This window comes from Grampus griseus (genome assembly GCF_964374135.1).
Source record: "Grampus griseus genome assembly, chromosome: 10".
Classification (NCBI taxonomy): domain Eukaryota; kingdom Metazoa; phylum Chordata; class Mammalia; order Artiodactyla; family Delphinidae; genus Grampus; species Grampus griseus.
This window is the reverse complement of record NC_139004.1, coordinates 66,003,635-66,024,793: the sequence shown is the minus strand read 5'-3', so window position 1 is coordinate 66,024,793 and position 21,159 is coordinate 66,003,635. Positions and strand designations below refer to the sequence as shown.

The window sequence follows — 21,159 nt, the reverse complement described above, 5'->3', positions numbered from 1 at the left end:
CCTACCCCAAGGGCACAGGCTAGGCTTGTGACTGGCAGTCTGGAAGGTGGGCAGGAGCCATGTCTGCACTCTATCACTACACTCTTAACCCCACCCACCACTCCCCATTCTGTTAGGACCAGGAGGAAGGTAAAGAGAAAGGTGATTCATTAAAAGTCAACCCATGGGGCTTCCCTGGTGGTGCAGTGGTTGAGAGTCCGCCTGCCGATGCGGCGGACACGGGTTCGTGCCCCGGTCTGGGAGGATCCCGCGTGCCGCGGAGTGGCTGGGCCCGTAAGCCATGGCCGCTGGACCTGTGCGTCCGGAGCCTGTGCTCCGCAGAGGGAGAGGCCACGGCAGTGAAAGGCCCGCGTACCGCAAAAAAAAAAAAAAAAAAAAAAAAGTCAACCCATGGCAAGTTGGGTCATCCTCTCTATGGCTAACCATAACTCCCGTCCCCTTATACCAGGGTTTCTCAAACTTGGCACTGTTTAAATTTTGGGCCAGATAATTCACTACGGGGGCTGTCCTGTGTGTTGTACGATGTTTAGCAGCATCCCTGGCCTCTACTCACTAGTGCCAGTAGTGACAACCGAAAATGTCTCTGGATATTGCCAAATGTCCAGTGGCTGGGGAGGGGAGAAAAGGATATCCAAACTGCCTTCCCCCCACCCTCTCCCCACTGTTAAGAACCACTGTATTACAAAAAAACATCAGGCCAATGGATGTAAGCTTGCTTTGCCTTTCCCCTGGCTGCTGTTGCTTCTTGGTCTAATGCTAGCTAGCACACAAGTCCTTCTTTGTGTATCAGGCATCCAAATGCCAGCTCTCTCACGGGGGAAAACATTTGTTGGGTTTTTTTTAAGCCCCACAAAAACCTTACAGTGTGCAGGAGTGGGAGATTTGAATCTGGTCCTATTTCCCATCCTCCAACCCCAACCCCCAACCTCAGCTCTGCCCAGCAGGGGACCGACCCTCTTGGGAGCGCTGACAAGATAGCTTAAGCCCTCATCACTTTCCAAAGCATCCACTCAACCCACCAGAAATTTACTTACTTTCCCCAACCAAAGAGTACCTCAAACCACCAAGGGAGGAGGTGTGATGGGAAGACAAGTTAAATGATGCCTCTTCAAGAGAAGGGATCATTCAAAAATCTCTGCATTTGTTAAGACTCCCCCTCCCGGGTTTCTCTCCTGGCCCTTGCATCCCTCCACAAAGTGATTTAGCATCCTGAGCGAGGAAATGAGGCCTGAATCGCTTGGCATTCTCCAGCTTCCGTAGGGCCATGGCTATATGTGCTGCCGCTGTGTTTCTGGGTTTTTTTAACTGGGTTTGGGGTTTGATTTTTATTTCTCTGGGGGCTTTATTTTTCTTGGCAAATACTAAAAATCTCGTCAATGTAATTTCTGTGGTTTCTATTCAGCTTGGGTTTCATGTTTTAAAATAAACAAATTTAAAAAAAAAACAAAAAAACCCAAATGTGGTAAAATGTTAACATTTGGGGACTGTGTGTGCAAAGCACATAGAAAGTCTTTGTACTGTTTTTACAACTTTTAAGTCTGAAATCACTTTATGGTTGCACGACTTGGTAAATTTACTAAAAATCACTGAATTATATACTTAAAATGGGTGAATTTTATGATACTTAAATTATCATAATAATTTTTTTCTTTAAAAAAAAAGAACCTCTGTGACCCTCTGGTACTAGAGGTAAAAGATGACAGCTACAGTGTCAATACTGCTGAAAAGGGACTTCCCTGGTGTCACAGTGGTTGAGAATCTGCCTGTCAATGCAGAGGACATGGGTTCGATCCCTGGTCTGGGAAGGTCCCACATACCGTGGAGCAACTAATAAGCCCATGCGCCAGAACTACTGAGCCTGCGCTCTAGAGCCCACATGCCACAACTACTGAAGTCCTCACTCTTAAGAGTCTGTGCTCTGTAACAAGAGAAGCCACCGCAACGAGAAGCCAGCGCACCGCAACAAAGAGTAGCCCCACTCGCGCAGCAACGAAGACCCAACGCAGCCTCCCCCCAAAAAAAGAATTAAAAAAAAAAAAAAACCTGCCGAAAAGAAGCCTCTGAGAAAGATACAGGGAGGGAACCTCCCTCAGCAGTGATTTGTTCTTCTCTACCCACATTCCAGTTTTGAGCTTTGGTTAACAATTCCAGGAAACCAGGAAAGATCCATGTTGGTACCTACAAAGCATTCGGTTACAGGAATGTTGTCTCTGTAAAAAAAAAAAAAAAAAAAAAAAAAAGCCCAAGGATTTCCCAGCAGCACTTTCATTTCAAATCTATCAATACTTCAAAATAGTCCTTTCCTTTCTTTCTTTTTTTCCTTCTTTTTTTTCTTTTTTTGGGCTGTGCCGCGAGGCTTGTGGGATCTTAGTTCCCCGACCAGGGATCGAACCCAGGTCCTCAGCAGTGAAATCGCTGAGTCCTAACCACTAGACGGCCAGGGAATTCCCCTTTCCTTTATTTCTAACTGTATGGATACTAAAACAGAAAGCCCACTCTGTACTGAGCAACTACTGTGCACTACTGAGCAACTACTGTGCAACTACTGTGTTGAGCAACTACTGTGCACAAGCTATGTGGCCACTTCAGATGTGGCTTGTTACCAATTCCATCCATCCCCTTTCAGACATTTAGTTTAAATGTTCTTCTGTGGCATGTAGATACCATTAACAAAGAAATTCTTCAGACATTTTACGATCAAAGCTTTAAATCTCTAGCTTCCAGACAAACTGACATACCACCTTTTTTTCTGTAAGTGAATCTGTATTTTATTTTAGACCCGGATTCATTCCCATCAGGCTGGGATCCTGAACTAAATTCCATGCTAAGTTTAAAGACTTTAAAACTTGAGATATGGTTCGCATACCATAAAATTCACTCTTCTTTGGTACTTTGTACAATTCAGTGGGTTTTAGTATATTCACAAGGTTGGTCAACCATCACCACCAACTAATACTAGAACATTTTTACCACCTCAGAAAGAGCCCCTATTACCCATTAGCAGTCACTCACTATTCCTTCTTGCTTTCCCCCTCTCTATAAGAACCTGGTAACCAATTATCTACTTTCTGTGATAGACCTCTTTTTCTCTTTATATTTTCCTTTGGAAATGGTGTTCATACAGATTAAATACAAATTTCACTTGGTCATAGATTTTGGTAAAATATGTATCATTAGTATACAACATCAGCATTACTAAATCTCACCATGAGAGATTAAAGATAATTATTTTTTAATACATTTATTTATTTATTTTTGGCTGCATCGGGTGTTCATTGCCACGCATGGGCTTTCTCTAGCTGTGGCGAGCAGGGGCTATCCTTCGTTGTGGTGCCGGCTTCTCATTGCGGTTGCTTCTCTTGTTGCGGAGCACAGACTCTAGGCGCACGGGCTTCAGTAGCTGTGGCACGTGGGCTTGGTAGTTGTGGCTCGCGGGCTCTAGAGTGCAGGCTCAGTAGCTGTGGCGCACGGGCTTAGTTGCTCCATGGCATGTGGGATCTTCCCGGATCAGGGTTTGAACTCGTTTTCCCCTGCATTGGCAGGCGGATTCTTAATCACTGAGCCACCAGGGAAGTCCCAAAGATAATTATTAATCTAGATAAGCTTATCCATGATTATCAAAGTCATACCATCAATACTCTTAACAAGAAATATGTACATATTATATATAATACATATTACATAGACACATATTTATGTATCTAGCTCACAGACAAATGAGCTAGAGGGCGGAATGACAACATCTGAACAAGTAGCCCTGTGGAGAACGGAGACACAAAGACACATGATAACCTCCAAGTTCAACTTGAATGGAGAAGACACCCAATAAACATTCAATGCCACCTGTGGCCTAAGTGAATTCTGTGACAAAACTACCAGCAATGCTAGATTCAGAAACAAGGCTCTCCACCATATGAGTGCTGGAATGGCCATGATCGTCTGCCCTCACATGCCTGGATGCCTGTGCACTCATCCCTCAGACACTGTCAAGCCAGGTGCTACCCAGCCTCTTTCACTTTCAGTCCAGACACCCCAAGTTTCATGGGAGAGACACTGTGCAGCAACACAGAACTGGCTGTCAAAAGATCTAGCTGCCACCCAAAGCACTGCCTCCACTTTTCAGGCATCTCTGCGTCCCAAGAGGTAGATAAGCAGCCAAGAAAAAGGAAGGCAACCAAGTAGAGTCCAGTGTTATAGAATCACCCTGTACTACTGAGTATATACCATATGCTAGCTGCCATACCAAGCACTTCACATACATTACATACTTTAATCTCACAACTGCTCTGAGGTAGGTACTGTGATTATCCCTCCATTTTATAGATGAGGAAACTGAGCTTCAGAAGTTACAAGAGCTAGGAACTGATGAAGCTGGAATCTTAAACCTGTCTGTGCTCTTAACACTATACTGTCTGGAGGTATACAAAGTCATAAACCAAAGCTATAACCAAGACCACAAAGGGAACTGTGCCTTTGTATAACCCCTGTACTAGTTAGTTAGAATTATACAAATTCTGCTTTTTGTTTTCAATAACTGTCTGTAATCAAGTTCCAAAATTAGCACTTTGCACAATCCCAATTTTTATAAAAAGTCAAACATTAACTAAAAGTACAAGCTGGGGGCCTCCCTGGTGGCGCACTCGTTAAGAATCCACCTGCCAATGCAGAGGACACGGGTTCGAGCCCTGGTCTTGGAAGATCGCACATGTCGCAGAGCAACTAAATCCGTGCACCACAACTACTGAGCCTGCGCTCTAGAGCTCGCAAGCCACAACTACTGAGCCCGAGTGCTGCAACTACTGAAGCATGCATGCCTAGAGCCCGTGCTCCGCAACAAGAGAAGCCACCACGATGAGAAGCCCGCGCACCGCAATGAAGAGTAGCCCTGGCTCGCTGCAACTAAAGAAAGCCCACGTGCAGCAACGAAGACCCAACGCAGCCAAAAATAAATAAATAAATTAATTAATTAAAAAAAAATACAAGCTGAAAGAAATATGGCAACAACAAAGCACAAGGTTAAAATATACAGGCACATGCCCAATTTAGAACAAATTAGGAACTAAATTTATTCCAACCACAGAAATGAACCATGTGTAACAAAAATAATCATAAATCTCATTATAGGAGACACATTGGAAATTTCCCTTAAAACTGCCAAATGATAAATATTTACTTTTCAAATTCAAGAAAACTAAACTGACTCCAACTTAGAGTACCTTTTACAATTATTGGAAAAAATCTGAGATAGGCAACGCCAGTGGCTAGTTACCAGAGTTTAGGGTTTTAAGGTCATAGGCTAGATTCCCAGTGTGGTCTAACCATACTCCATGCCCCACATGTGGTATGTCTCTTGCACTTCCTCTTGAGAAAATTTAAGATTTGATCACTGAGGCAGGAGAAACACCTAGAAAGACCTGATAATCAGTCCCAATCAGCAGGCTAAATAAGAAGTATTGTTGATGTAAAAATAATCCCCTGGACACTGCCACCAAATCCTCTTTTTAACCATATACTCCATGAAGCCAAAACTGGAGCTGCTATAATTTAGGACTTTCTTGTCCAGTCAGATAAGAAGTTGTGTGCTAATAACAAATAAACACTCAATGTTCACTGCGTGCCAGGCCCAGTTCGAATCACCTTACATGCATTAACTCATTTAATCCCTAGAAGTATGAGAAGACATTGAGACACAGAGATGTTATGTTATGCCACTTGCCCAAGTTACATAGTAGAAGGTGACAGAGCTGAGAAGCAACCCTGAGCAGTCTGCCTCCAGAGTCCATGTATTTACCTACTGAGCTAGTTGGATGGAGATCAGAGTCCATATATTTAACTACTATGATATATTGCCTGGTGCCCAGCCAAGACTCAATCACTGGACAGGTAACCAAACTGCATAATCAGATCATCAATCCTTACAATCATTTTTTTAAAATATTTTATTTATTTATTTATTTGGTTGGTTGTGCCGGGTCTTAGTTGCAGCAGGCGGGCTCCTTAGTTGTGGCATGCAAACTCTTAGCTGCAGCATGCATGTGGGATCTAGTTCCCTGACCCAGTATTGAACCTGGGCCCCCAGCATTAGGAGCTCAGTCTCAACCACTGCGACACAAGGGAAGTCCCCCTTAAAATCATTTTTAATTCTCCAGAATTCCCCAACTCTCCGGTGAGTGAGAATCTTCAATTGTTGATTTACACACATTTTAGAATTCATTTTCCTTTCTGTTTCCCACCAATACCTCTACTGAGGGCACTCAAGAGAGGGTACTGAAATTGAGATTTCCAGAAAGAATGGCATGACTCAAGCCACAAGTTATACAGCTGAGCTCTGGCCAGGATGCCACATTCTCTTCAGTGAAGTAGTTTTAGGGTGAGGGTTTAGGCAATGCCACAAGCCTTGCAGGTTTAGGCAACGCCACAAGCCTTGCAGGTATTTATAAAGATTATTTTTTTTTGTTACCTGGAAAGCACACAATTCAAGTACTGAAATGTTTCATACAATATTGCTAACAACTTAAATAAGATTCCAACAAACTGAGTCTCAGCTCATTTTTTCCATCATGGCCTCAACAAAGTCTTTCCCATCCCCCAAAACATAAGCGTTCCCTATTCATCTCATTTTAATCACAAGGACGGATCCTATTTAAGATTTGGCTTCCTTCACATACCTTCAGAAATACCCTGGCCGTCCTGGTATCTTCAAAAACTCAAACTCTCTTAAGTTTGTTGACACAAAAAAACGCTATTTCATAAAACTTCATGTATTCTACAGTCTTCATTCCACATACTAGAAAAAGCCAGTGTCTGAAGGAATTTTCATGTTAGGTGATAACAGCATCCTTTTCCCCTGCACTTTATAAAGTCAGGCTGATTCTGTCATGTAGCCAAGTCATCTTTAGTAAAGAAGGTCACTGATGCTAATAAAGTTGAGTAAAAACTGCAGAGAAATGAATTATTCTCCCAGAGCCCTTTTATAAGGGCACTTTAGTGACTATTTGGTCAAACAGAAATAGGCAACAAACATCATACCTGCAAATTTGAGAAAATAAAATGCTGCAGACCAAATGACAACGGTTTGAGAGAACTAGCACAACTGGGCAGCCATTGAGAGATATTCTAACACAATGCTTCTTACTCCCCTCCCCAAGTCCCAGTGCAATGGAACAAAGAGAAAGGAGATAATAGTCACTCTCAATCCTCAGGGACTTGGACAATAAAGAAAGCCAAGGGTATATGACACTGCTAGAAATACCTTTCCCAGGAAGGGATAGAATAAAAGGTTCTGCATCTCACAGTGTTTGCTGGCTTTATACTTCTCCTAGACAGAGATGGTGAAGGTATGAGCTGACAGACCTCTGTAGGAAATTACTTTCCCAGACAGACAGCTGCTGGCTAAGTGATGCCCTGATGAGTCCCCTTGGCCACCATCCTCAGTACTGCTGCAGAGCATCCTACTAGTTTGATGTCTCCATTAAGGCACTGGGAAAGGGCTAGAGGGGCCTTAGTTATCATCCTGAACAACCTCATTATGCACACATACCCCACAGTATCTGACAAACCAAGCTGACAGAAGCCTCCTTTATCCCCTTCCCCAGACTTATAAGTATCAGTCAATGATAAATAAAAGACATTTCACATCAAGAGTCAGGATAGTGAAGAGTTATAAAAATCTCAACCCAAAGCATTTCATAGAACCCTCCTCAGAAGCATATACACAGACTACTCAAAGGTGCCCTGTAGATGGTGACTCAGAATTCATACTAATTTTTCTATAAGTAAAACTTGGACAGAAGGAGAATGGATGAATAGACATCTTCCACAAACACTTGCACCTTACTCCAAGGAGTAAGGACTTTGTCCCTCACATTCTTATGTCTCTCATAAGATTTTAAACTGCTGTGTTATTGGGAGCTTGATCCACATCCATTTCCTTAAGGAAAATCCAGATATAAAATTTTTTTTCCCAGAATTATGATTGGAAATTACTTGACATGAAGGAGAAGAAGAGGAGGAAGAGGAGACGACTGTCTAATTTCAAATGCTTACTAGGTATCAGATGCTATGCTAAGTGTTCTGTATACATTATGCACCAAGAGTCACTACTCAAATTCTATGTTATTCCTCAAGAAGTTTCCCTAACCACCTCATCTAAAACTGCCCTCATATGCATTCTCTCAATACCCTGCTTCATTATCTTTATAGCACTTAGCATTATCATATATTATTTTAAATTTGTCTACTTGCTTATGCTCTGACTTCTATCACTAAAACAGAAGTTATATAATCTGTCTCGTTTACTGCAGCATCTCCAGCATCCAGAAAGGTGCCTAGTACACAGCAGGCACTCGTGAATGCATGATCTCGTTTAATCCACTCCAGGGTCCCATGAGGTACTGGTAACAGAGGGAACTGAGGCCAAGGGAGGTTAAGAAATTTGCCAGAGACAACCCAGCTAGGAAGTAACATCTGACTATAGAACCTACACTCCTCTTTTCTATGCTATACTACCTAATTACAAAAATCCCCCTGAATATTCCATTCTCAAAATTTTTCTCATCAGAATGATTTGTATACATCTGAGCTGTGGTAAAGGTTGTTAGAAGAATACTGACTGGGTCATGAAGTCTATGCAGTTCAGCGAGAGGATTCTATTGCATGGCAGTGTTAGCAGTGTGACCTCTGTCCCATGGCTAGGGGAAGAATAAAAATCTAGGAAATCGGGTTGACTGAATAAGGATATGGTGATATCTTATTAAGAAATAACTCCAGGGCTTCCCTGGTGGCGCAGTGGTTGAGAGTCCGCCTGCCGATGCAGGGGACACAGGTTCGTGACCCGGTTCGGGAAGATCCCACATGCCGCGGAGCGGCTGGGCCCGTAAGCCATGGCCGCTGAGCCTGCGCATCCGGAGCCTGTGCTCCGCAACGGGAGAGGCCACAGCAGTGAGAGGCCTGCGTCCCGCAAAAAAAACAAAAAACAAAAACAAAAAAGAAATAACTCCAGTGAATACTGAAAATGTTATCGGACAGAATTTGGAGTTTATCTGAGAGAACACTCTATGGAATCCATGAGTACCACATAATCTCTGTCACCTTTCTTAGTATGAGATTATAAGGTCCTAGAAGACAGAGGCTGTCTCTTATTTGCTCTCCTGCACAGAGTGACATATGCAAGAGCATGGTTACCCGTCTAGAAAAATTCTGGCCTTGCTCCTGCTTTATTCTGGTGTCCCATTCACTGGGCAAAGGTCATTCATGAGGGATCTGGGAGAGTGTTCAAAGAATGGGTGGGAAGGGTGGGGGGAGATATGTCTATAGGCCACACCCCCTTGACACTGCTTGTGTAAATGAACATTTTTCTAGATGTACCTCTAACAGAAATCCAGCATTATGATAATCCTTATTTTTAAAGAAGGCTGCCCTAGTTCTATTTGACATTACTCTTTAGGAGGCTGGATACTTTAGATAGAATTTTTTGGGGGATAGAAGGAAGAGGCAGTTAAGACACAATATGGTTATTTTTAAGATTATATAGCTCTGATAAAAAGCAACATCCCTCTAGGAGAAACACACAGTTGGGAGAATGATACTAAAGAAATGGCATCTGCCATGGCTCCCCATTTATGTTTCTACCACTCACAATATTCTTTAGTACAGTGGCAAAGGATTTAAAGATTACTCACTGATAAAGACAAGATGCTTATGAATTAAATGAATGTTCTCAAATTAGGACAGATTGCTAGAATGGAATCAACCATAAGCATACAGACTAGGACTTTTATTCCTCTCCCCAAATATTGGCAGATAGCATTTTCTGACACATAATTAGTATCTGTTAAATGACTGACTCAATGATGGACACTGAACAAATCAGGCAACGAGAACTCTGTGAAGGGGATATAGTCCTATTGCAGTCATTTTCTGAGGATCTAACAGTATTTATACTACTAACAATAGGAATGGATACATCAAGTTTCCTCTAATTACTTCTTGATCCCAGAGGATTTAGAGCATGTCATCTCCATTGCCATAAAGGGGGAACATGGTCAAAGAAGGGAAAAAGTTAAGTGTGATGAGCCATGCTGAATGGAACAAAGCTGATGAAAGGGCATTCGGCTATGAAAGAGAAACAGTTCTCATGCAATACTACTCTTCCCTGGCAGAGCCTTCTTTTAAGATTCTGGGTGCATCGCAATCACAATGTTAAGCACAGGCAGTGGGTACATAAAAATCAAACTGTATCACTAAGCTTCTTTCTCCCACTTTACAGATGGAGGAACTAACACACCACAGAGAAAACAACTTTCCCCAAGGAAACACGATGACAAGGATTCTATCCATTTCATAATTCCTCCCAAAACTACCAGGCAGCGTTCAATTAAAGACCCAGATGACAGTTCTAGGTGGCAAGCTAAATACATCTAGGTGTTTAAAACATAAGGTAAGTACAGATTCAGATTCACCAGCTCTGACTATATGCAGCTAAGAACTTGAGTACGAAACCCCAATTTGCAAAGAACAATGATGAATGCAAAAGACCCCAACAATCAACAACTAACTCTCTTCTCCCCATTGGCCCTCTTCCAAAAGTAGCACTTGCAGGCAGGACCTGAGTGCCACAGGAGTTGCCATCAGTGGTCTTCACCCTAGGTCTGGGTGTTAAGTACTGACCTAGAATTCCTGTGCCAGGAAGTTCCTTCAGATCACAGACAGGCAAGGATCATTCTTTGCATCTGGATCCCAAGCTCAGTCACATCCCAAAGGGAAGCACTCCAGACCTGTCATTTTTTTCCATCTACTGTCCTTGGAATATGGTGCAACTACAACTGAATGCTATTTTTTAAAATACACTCTGTGCCCATTAACTCTTCTAGAGAAACCTTCCCAGCTTCTTTTAAAGTTTCTCCTGGTTGGAATGTGGTATGCTCCAAATACATATTTCTGGTGCCTTTCCAAAGTTTAATCATTTGAAGCCCTCCCTCCCCATACATAAAAAATATATCCTTCCAGCATCATTTGACCGAAGTATAAAGCAACCTGGTTGGCCTCCATGCATCCGATGGCATCTTCCAAGAGTGAAAACTCCACGCAGACATAGCCATAGTCGTAACCTGGGGACAGCATTTAAATACAGACGGGAGTGGTGTTAGTGCCTTGAAAACACAAAAGACACACTTAAATCCCCTGTTTCTGAACCCCTTAAACACAAGCCCTCCCCATAGCCCCCCCCCTCCCCTGTACTAGGCAAAGCTGCTACCCCAAACAGAAAAAAGTACTGAAGGAAAGTCTGGATGTTTCTGGACTTAGAAAGTCATTCCAAAATGGCCTTTTCTATTAACCAAGAAGATTCTTTGCCCTCTTTAGCACTGTTGATCTGGTGAGGGTGCCCCAGAATTGGGTAATCCCACAGAAAGTTCAAAGGGGGACCCGAAACATTTTAACCACAGGCTGAGTCTTCTGGAAAAACAAGGTCAACAAGAACAGGAAAGTATCTGGAAAAAAAAATGTATACCGAGAGAAGGAGGAGAAGCAATTATCTCAAAGCTATACTAATAGTCACCACTTATCAAGCAGAAACCACCTTCAAAGACAGAAGTGCTGACAGACTGAGGCAACTATATACCACAGGAAGCTTCTGGTTGGCAGGGGACAGACCATATCAGGTCTCCTCTTTTTTTCCTTGTTTCAACTCAAGTCATAAGCCAGCTAAAATCTTTATGAAAGGAAGAAGGTGTAAAAGCATAAGTAAGTACAAATGGCTGGGTCCAAAACTGTGCTTATGCACAAAGTTGGGGTAGGCTGGGGGAGAGACAGGAATTGTTAGCAATCAGTACATGTTCAAGAATTGTATGTACCATCAGAGCACAAAACACCCTTCACCATTTTCCTGAGCAAGTGTCATTTGTGACTCTCGTGACCCATGAGATGGGAAGTCATGGGATTTACAAGCTGACAAACTCTAACACTAACCCCATCCTATAATTTCCTTGATACTGCCACCATATGACTACAAAAATATACTTATTAAAGCAATGCTCCACAAGTGGCTTCCATGTTTCCGCCACTCTACTGCCTCACAGGATAAAGAAGTTCATCTTTAGGAGTGACACTGTGCAGATGGAACACCAAGAAAAAGATGTGATTTGCTCAAATAAGAAATAAAACTCAGGGGCTTCCCTGGTGGTGCAGTGGTTAAGAATCTGCCTGCCAATGCAGGGGACACGGGTTCGATCCCTGGCCCGGGAACATCCCACATGCCGCGGAGCAGCTAAGCCCATGTGCCAGAACTACTGAGCCTGAGCTCTAGAGCCCGTGCTCTGCAACAAGAGAAGCCACGACAATGAGAAGCCTGCGAACCGCAATGAAGAGTAGTCCCCGCTCGCCACAACTAGAGAAAGCCCCGCGTGCAGCAATAAAGACCCAACACAGCCAAAAATTTTTTAAAAGACACAAATAAATTTATTTTTTTAAAAAAAAGAAATAAAACTCAGGGAAAGAGAAACCACACAAAACCTAGGTCAATTTTGAGCACAAAGTATATATAATAATAGAAAACTGGTATCATTGAATCAAGGTAATAAAGGCAAAAAAAGAAAAAAAAAAAGGGAAAAGGAAAACAACAACAAAAAAGCTAGGGCAAGAGAAAATATAACTTAAAAACAGACCAAACTTGGTGAAATGGGTTGGATCCCTTGTCACATGGAATGAATGGCCTGAAATGTTTTATTATGATATAGGTAAGGCTTTAGATCTGTTACATACTCCAAGTTCATTATGAAATGTTACAATGGTATAATTTGATTCTTCCTTTGAATTTTAGGAAATGACCAGGAAGAAAAGAAAGCTAGAAATCTCAGCACCCCCTTAGGTGGACAGACTTTCTACCTGATTTCACAGCTTTGACCAACACAGATTAGAACTAACCCCTGGAATCTCTATTTAAACTTACCACAACAAAATCAGTCTTCTCTAATTAGTAACTATTTAGAGAAATGAAACTACTTTAGAGAAACAGTATATGCATTTGTATATACCCTATTAACAGGAGAAATTGTTTTGTTACATATTTCCTTTCAAGTGGATTTCTTGATTCAACTCAGTGAACATCTCATACATAAAACATTCTGCATTTTGTAAAGGGCTCTGAGTGTTCTTGGGAAACACTGCAGAAGAGCAGAAGCAACTAAAGTGCCTTTTATCACCAAGTATCTACTGTAAACATTCAAATGTATGTCCACAATCAGAAAGGGGCAGCCACAGAACAAGCAGATATACTCTCAAGTGTGTTGATTACCTCTACAGAACATTGTCAAAGGAGCATCCAGGTGTGTGGAAAGCAAACCCTCTCCATAGCTGCCAAAATGAAAAACACAGAACACCAACACCAAATTGGCAAAGCCCTGAGTTTCCTTTCTGTTCTTAAAGAAGTAACTATTGTGGCCCAGAGGAGCACACAGAATCTATGTGCAGAAAAAGAAAGGATTCATGGCAACATTCATACTTTGCTAAAGAACAAATAGACTTTGATACTAATGTCACTGCAAAGGAAAAGATACTAGAGGAGACATAATGAGCATCTAGAGCAGACATAATGAGCATCTAATAGCATCTCTATACATTCCTGAGATATTATATGTTGACAATGTACTTCAGATATAATATTTAAATTTATAAGCCCAACATTCAACTTCTTCTGCCTGAAACTTTATGAAACAAAAACAGAAATTTAAAGTTTAGGGAATTTCCTGGCGGTCCAGTGGTTATGACTTGGTGCTCTCACTGCTGGCGTCCAGGTTTGATCCCTGGTCAGGGAACTAAGGTGCTGCAAACCATGCAGTGTGGCCAGAAAAAGCAAAAAAGTTTAACTATAATACCTAAAACTTTAAAAATAAATAAATAAAAATTAAAAAGGACCCAATCTTGATCCAAAGCATTTTGTGTGTCCAAGACTCAGAGTTGTACTATAAGGATTTTCATAAATTGCCAAAACGGGTGATGATATCAAGTAATATTTACAAAGCACTTGTAGGTGCAAGACTGTATTCTAAATATTTTACATATAGTTAATCCTCACATGACTATCCTATAAGGTAAATATTATTAACCTCATTTCACCCATCATGGGGAAGCAGTCAAAGAAGGAACAAGTAATTTGTTCAAAATCACCTCAATGGTAAGGAGCAATACCTGGCTTCAAACCCAGTCAGTCCAGATTCAAACTGATGCTATTAACCACTACACTGTATAAGTTAATCTGATTTCCAACCTCCACGGAGCCCAATCACAGAAAGGATCCCACATGCCTAAGCACAGATAAGACTATGTCTACAGTTAAGAAATATTGAAATTTGAGCACAACAGTTATTTTTATTCTAAAATATCTATGGCAGAACCATTGTGAGTGGGCCTGACTGTGCAAGTTAGAAAGCATTCACTTTCATGGACTGAATATACTGGCTATCAAAATTCTTCTGAAAAGACAAAACCCCAAAAGTCTTGTTGTAAATGATGGCTATAAAAATTACAATATGATAAGATACTTGATATAGTATATTGAATATAGTATATTTTAAAAACTTTAAAACTGAGAACAATTATATAAAATGTGTATAGGAAAAAGAACTAGAATTAAATACAATGAAGTTGCATCTAATTCAGAGGTCAGAGACAAAAGTCAGCATATGAGATGAAAACCATGCATTTTCAATATCATACTTGAACACCCCAAGGTGAAGAACAACATACCATCTCTCAATATAGGTTAAGTCCAACACTGCCAGTTTTTCCTCCAGCGTCGCAACAGATCACTTTTCTTTTGGCTGACACCAGATGAAGAGGTTGGCTTGCATTTAAGGGCCATAATGTATGAAAAATATATCACTTTAAATGACAGAATCACAGCCAGCATAGTGAACGCTCATACTCAGAGAAAACTGGAGAGACCACCTGAAGTCATAGCCGAGTCACACCCCACCTCTCATGCTCACTCCATGAGAGGGAAAATGGGGTGTGGGGTAGGGGAGAGGAGTTGGGCAAGCACAGGTGAATATACAGAAATCTGAAAATGATGTAATGTGACACAACTGTAAACAAAAATGATTACAGTGGTTGTATTGAGCTAATTGTGATTTTTTTCCTTTAGTTCTCAAATGTAATTTTATAATTCACAGAAAAAGTTCTAGTAGACACAGAAGATGTTCCACTCAGAGACCTAAATGTTCTGAAGACTACCAACCAACCTTGCATTCAGAATTGCTAGGAACCATCTGGAATCATCAAGATGGTAAACTCAGTGTTAACAGTCCCACAGACAAATTCTCACCTAAAAAGAGTAATAAAAAAACCTCTTTTATTACCTTTTTCTTCCATCATCACATGTTGGGAAGAAACCTGGTGGGCTGATGGGTCTTTGTGGCTTATTTGTATGACTATTAAAAAGCATATCTTTCTCCATTTCCTAACCTAAATGTATAGATTTCTCATAGAAATGTGAATGCTCCTTATACTTTTTTTTGCAGTTGAGAAGGATGAGAACAAGGCAAAGGAAGGAAATCTATAAAGGTAATATTAAATTTTCAATTCTTCTCCATCTTCATTAACCATGTGGTTGCCTGTTCCCCAAAAAAGTATCTGTGATAATAGCTAACCAGGTGCTTAGGGGAAAACAAGGTACAGAAAACAAAGCCCTGATAAATAATATCCAATCCCAGAACTAATTCTTTAGTCTCTGTCCCTAGAAAAGCTGACTCAGTGATGCTGACAAACATGGCCCTTGATCATTCAAGCCAACTGTTAGTCTATACCAAGCCCTGTTTTCGTAACCGTTATACACCAAGATTTTTATTTAGGCAAATGAGATGAGCAGCCCTATATTCAAACTGACCAAGAAAAACCCAACTAAACATAAACAAGTCCAGTTGAATTTCCCATTAGGAGAGTACTGGTTGACTTTGAAAAAGGCCAGAATATACATACCAACTATGAAATGTAAAAAAGAATCAGGATTTTAAAGGACACAGGCAGAGGGAAAAATTAATTTAAATGTTATTGGGTATCTTTGAGGAAAAAGAAAACACAGGGATTTCCCCCTTTAAACAAGGAGTAATATTTCTGTGGAAACAAAGCATTATGAATATAAAAAGCATCATGCAAAATATTAATAGAGATTCAAGAGGGCTTAGTTCTATCGGTCTTGTTTTCCTAATTCCATTTCACTGGGAATATAGGTGTTTAGAAGAAAAGTAAAATATTATCAGGTTAGAGATTTTAACAAAAGTCAAACAGAACTGATCCAGGTATCTGAATTCCCATCAATGGAAATAACATGACAAAGGAGGCCTGTGTGAAAGATTTCCAACAGGTACTTTGCTATGTTAAAACCTCAAATGAGTATGTACCTGCAGCTTTCATTAGGAAAATTAGGAAAATATCTGACTTACATGTCAAAATACCATCTGGGAAGAATGAAATTGGCCTATATGAAATCATCACTTTGACATCTTATAAGCACTTTCAATTCTCTCTCCTTCAACTATGCATATAAGGATTGCTGGTTTATAATAAGACAGATGAAACTACGAAGATATGCACTGATGATTACTTGCTAAATTTTTGAAAACTGCATATGGTTCTATTTTATCTAGCTTTCCATCTGCACCAGATGGTTATTTTTTTTTAATATTTTTTATTGGTTTGTATTTTCAAGTAGTTTTCAAAATCCAAAATTAATCTTAGGGTTACTTCATCCTGATGATGGTTCTCGGGCCCAGATTAACATTTGTTAGGAAATTCTCACCCTTATTCAACTCATTAGTTTCCACTGACATTTACAACGCTATGTGAGCACAGAGGAGGGGAGTGTCCTAGCCCTCAGAGAGCTTAGCCTAATGGAAGAGTTATGACAAGTAGATAAGCATAGACCATCTCAAAATGCTATGTAAGTCAAAAAAGGGAACTTTTTTTTTCTGAACTATAATTGACAAATAATATTGTATTACTTTTAGGATACAACATGATGATTTGATATATGTATATATGGCAAAATGATTACCACAATAAGTTTAGTTAACATCCATCACCATACACAGTTACGATTTGTTTTCCTTGTGATGGGAACTTTAAAGATCAACTCTTACTGCAACCTTCAAATATCCAATACAGTACTGTTAACTATAGTCACAACCCTGTATATTAAATCCCCAGGACTTTTTAAAAATCTGGGAACAACTACTCTTTTTAGAGCCAATGATCTAGTTCAATTTTTGTTCACTTGAAAACAAACAAAAAAACCTACAGAGCAACCATCAGGAGTAAGATCTGAGTTTCTCCCCCCAGCTAAGAACACTCCAACCTGACAGGAAAGATGGTACAGGAGTGGCAAAAGGATCACCCAAGAGAGGAGTAGCATCAATGCTGAAGCAAACTGCCCATGCAGAGAGATGATGCCAGAACAATAGAGGTCCCAGACTAAGTGGGGGAGGGGGATATTTTCATTTCTGTACACCCAACACTAGCATAATACCCGGCACGCGGTGGCGCTCAGTCAATGCCACATCACTTGTAATGAGTATCTTCACTGGAGCAACACACAAAGTAACTTCTACAGTTATGTACATAGGCAAGAAGCTACAGCTAATTCATCATGTGCCCTCAGGCAAGGCACTTCTCTCTGGGCTTGGGTTATCTCATATGCCAAGTAGCAATGATGGTAACTCCTTTGCAGGGTGGTTTCAGGGGTGCATGAGATAATACATTTCAGTACCCCTGTGCTTCTATTACAAAGCACTCTCAGGGACTAAAGATGAGACAGCTGCCCCTGTATTGCTGCTAACTTACTGACAGCACTTGTCCTCCATGCAGCCATTTTAAAATACAGGACTGGGCTTCCCTGGTGGCTCAGTGGTTGAGAGTCCGCCTGCCGATGCAGGCGACACGGGTTCATGCCCCGGTCCGGGAAGATCCCACATGCTGCGGAGCGGCTAGGCCCGTGAGCCATGGCCGCTGAGCCTGCACGTCTGGAGCCTGTGCTCCGCAACGGGAGAGGCCACAACAGTGAGAGGTCCGCGTACCGCAAAAAAATAATAATAATAATTTTAAAAATAAATAAATAAAATACAGGACTATTCTTGATTAAGATTTACCAAAATCTTTCATCAGATATGCTTGTACATTGTCAAACATACTCATTGTCTGATAAACAAGGTGAGCACTTTCTAGGACTTGATATTAATGTGAAAGCTAAAATGAAAAATTTTCTAAAAAATATAGAATTTTAAATTACTTACAATTATACAAACAGAACACTCTACTCCCTCAACATAACACCACTGCATAGTTTTAGAAATTAAAATTAAGTATGTCAGAATTTTTGACAAAAATTTCTTGAGAGGATCTACTCATCCAATATTTTATTTCCAAAGTTAGCACATACATGTTAACTAATGTTAACTAATACTTTCAGGTTGAAGAAACATATTCCAATACTTACACAAATATTATTTAACCACCAATTCACACATAACCTCACACATCGCTACCAGGAATTTTTGTAGCTTGGCTAATATTTTCTTCTTTGATTTGAAGACAAGCAAAGGCAGGAAATCATTTAATTTGTGACACAAATTCAATTGCTCGGTTATTAGGAAAAAACTAATGAAGCTTAAGCTTCATTTATTAAGCAATGATTTTCCTACCCTGTCAGGGACATTTGATTCATTTTTGAAAATGATGTTATCTAAACAACAAGGTCCTACTGTATAGCACAGGGGACTATATTCAATACTTCTGATAAACCATCATGGAAAAGAATATTAAAAAAGAATGTCTATATGTATATAACTGAGTCACTGTGCTGTACAGCAGAGACTGGCACAACATTGTAAATCAACTATACTTCAGTTAAAAAATAAATAAATAAAATTAAAATCATCTTATCTAGTCACTTTCCCTCACCAGAGAGCTATGAAGTACTATTCAGCAGCTCCCACCCCAACTCCTGTACCATGGGATTTTCTAACATGCATCTGACGACTGTGACAACCAACATTCATTCCTGATAAACTCAAAAGCACTGGTGGGCATTCAAATAAACATGAAAGGAATTTTTTGTTTTGTTTTACTTTGTTTTTCCTGTTCCCCCTGCCCCTAAAACAACTGAATGAACCATGAAAGATATAAACCAAGCCAATAAATATCTTTTTTTTTCTCTTTCCAGTCCAAATCTAGTTTTTAAAATCGTGGTCAAAACAAAAACAAGGGCTTCCCTGGTGGCGCAGTGGTTGAGAGTCCGCCTGCCGATGCAGGGGACACGGGTTTGTGACCCGGTCTGGGAAGATCCTGCATGCCGCGGAGCGGCTGGGCCCGTGAGCCATGGCCGCTGAGCCTGCGCGTCCGGAGCCTGTGCTCCGCAACGGGAGAGGTCACAACAGTGAAAGCCCTGCATACCGCAAAAAAAAAAACAGAAACAAAAAACAGTAGGCCCCACAAAACCAAAAGAGGCAATACCACAACAAAACTAACATTCTTTCAACAGAGCCAGGACTAAGTTCTACAAATGAAATATTACCATTTCCCCTATCCTGGTTCCTAAGGTACATTTTGAGGTCGTTTGGAAGTCACATTTCAGACCACTCTAAACATCTCAAAGTGCTCCAGATCATTTAAACACTCCCCTGAAGGCAAAGCAGCCCTCTTTTAGTAAGGAGAAATAGTAGAGAAACTTCCCAATACTGAGACTGAAATAACCAAGACCTTCAAGGCCTCCAAAGGTCTCCTATGTAGAAAACAGCTTCTCTCTGAGAATTTACAAATTCTTACAACCCAACTACATTTTTAGAGGTTGAAAATATTCTTTTTAAAAAATATGCATTGGGGGCTTCCCTGGTGGCGGAGTGGTTAAGAATCTGCCTTCCAATGCAGGCGACATGGGTTCGAGCCCTGGCCCAGGAAGATCCCACATGCCGCAGCGTAACTAAACCTGTGCGCCACAACTACTGAGCCCACATGCCTAGAGCCCGTGCTCCCAACGGGAGAAGTCACTGCAATGGGAAGCCCTTGCACCGCAACGAAGAGTGGCCCCCGCTCGCCATAACCAGAGAAATCCCGTGGACAGCAACGAAGACCCAACACAACCAAAAATAAAAAAATATAATAAAAAATAAAAATAAAATAAAGTGAGTCTTTCATAGACAGCATATAGTTGGATCATGTTTATTTAAAAAAAAATGCATTGGAACAGAGGTACAATGAGCCTTCCAGAAAGCACACAAAAAAGGTCCATCTGTATGCATTTTTCTCTACTTCTTGTCTGATCATTTCCTATAATACCCATGAAAAGTCTTGATTTATTTTACTTCTCTGAAACTCAGGGGACATCACTTTATTTGCTGATCTCTTTGACCAGTGATTACCTTCAAGCATTCACTTAGGTGTTATTCTCTTTTAATCCTGTTGCCTCTAGAAGTTGTCAACCAGTTTTCAAGAAGGCTTATTTTTTAAAATTGAGATGTAATTCACATACCATAAAATGCAGTGGTATATTCACAAAGTAGTGTAATTCAGTAGTGTACAATTCAGTAGTGTATTCACAAAGTAGTGTAACCATTACCACCAAATAGTTCCTAAGAGGCTTGTATTTAAATTAGATAGAAGACCTAAGTGATAACCTAAGTAAGAAACATGGAAGTAGGGGAAAATTGCTTTAATTTACATTCTGAGGGTAGAGAATGTAAGCTAGAAAGGGCGAGTACAAATCAGATGTTCTGCAAGGGGAAAGTTAAAGGAAGAAGCCAATGTACTTTAAATCCCATAAATAGTTTTTATGGATGGCCTCTATCTACTTCCCATTGAAGGTAACTGTATAAATGACTTTTCCTCCCTGGACTGAAGTTGGGACTCAAGCAGGCTCCTACACTATGCAGGCTGATTAACGACTCTTTTCTTCTTGCTACCCCATCAGAGGGAACTCTTCAGTGAATTCTTCTAACTACCAAAAGGCACAGGAAACCCCATACAGCCTTATACAAACTAAGATTCGGCCAAAGCCACCTAAGCATTTGACCAAAAAGACAAGTGAGGACTATAGCAATTCTACCTAAAGAAGAGTGAGGAACTCAGAAAGGCAGTGAACTGACACAGGGCTATAAACAGAGTTCAAACACCTCC

General features: G+C 40.7%; 1 protein-coding gene across 2 annotated transcripts in view; it reads right to left on the bottom strand.

Moving 5' to 3' along the window:
* RBM6 (RNA binding motif protein 6) overlaps positions 1-21,159 on the bottom strand; it is a 106,872-nt gene that overhangs the window by 48,092 nt on the left and 37,621 nt on the right. Inside the window, exon 6 of one of the 2 annotated variants that reach the window (XM_082664651.1) lies at positions 11,035-11,108. In XM_082664651.1, coding sequence (XP_082520777.1) covers positions 11,035-11,108 — 74 coding nt within the window. Of the gene's footprint in view, positions 1-11,034; positions 11,109-21,159 lie in introns of those variants that run through there. The other variant, XM_082664652.1, reaches the window with a different exon arrangement.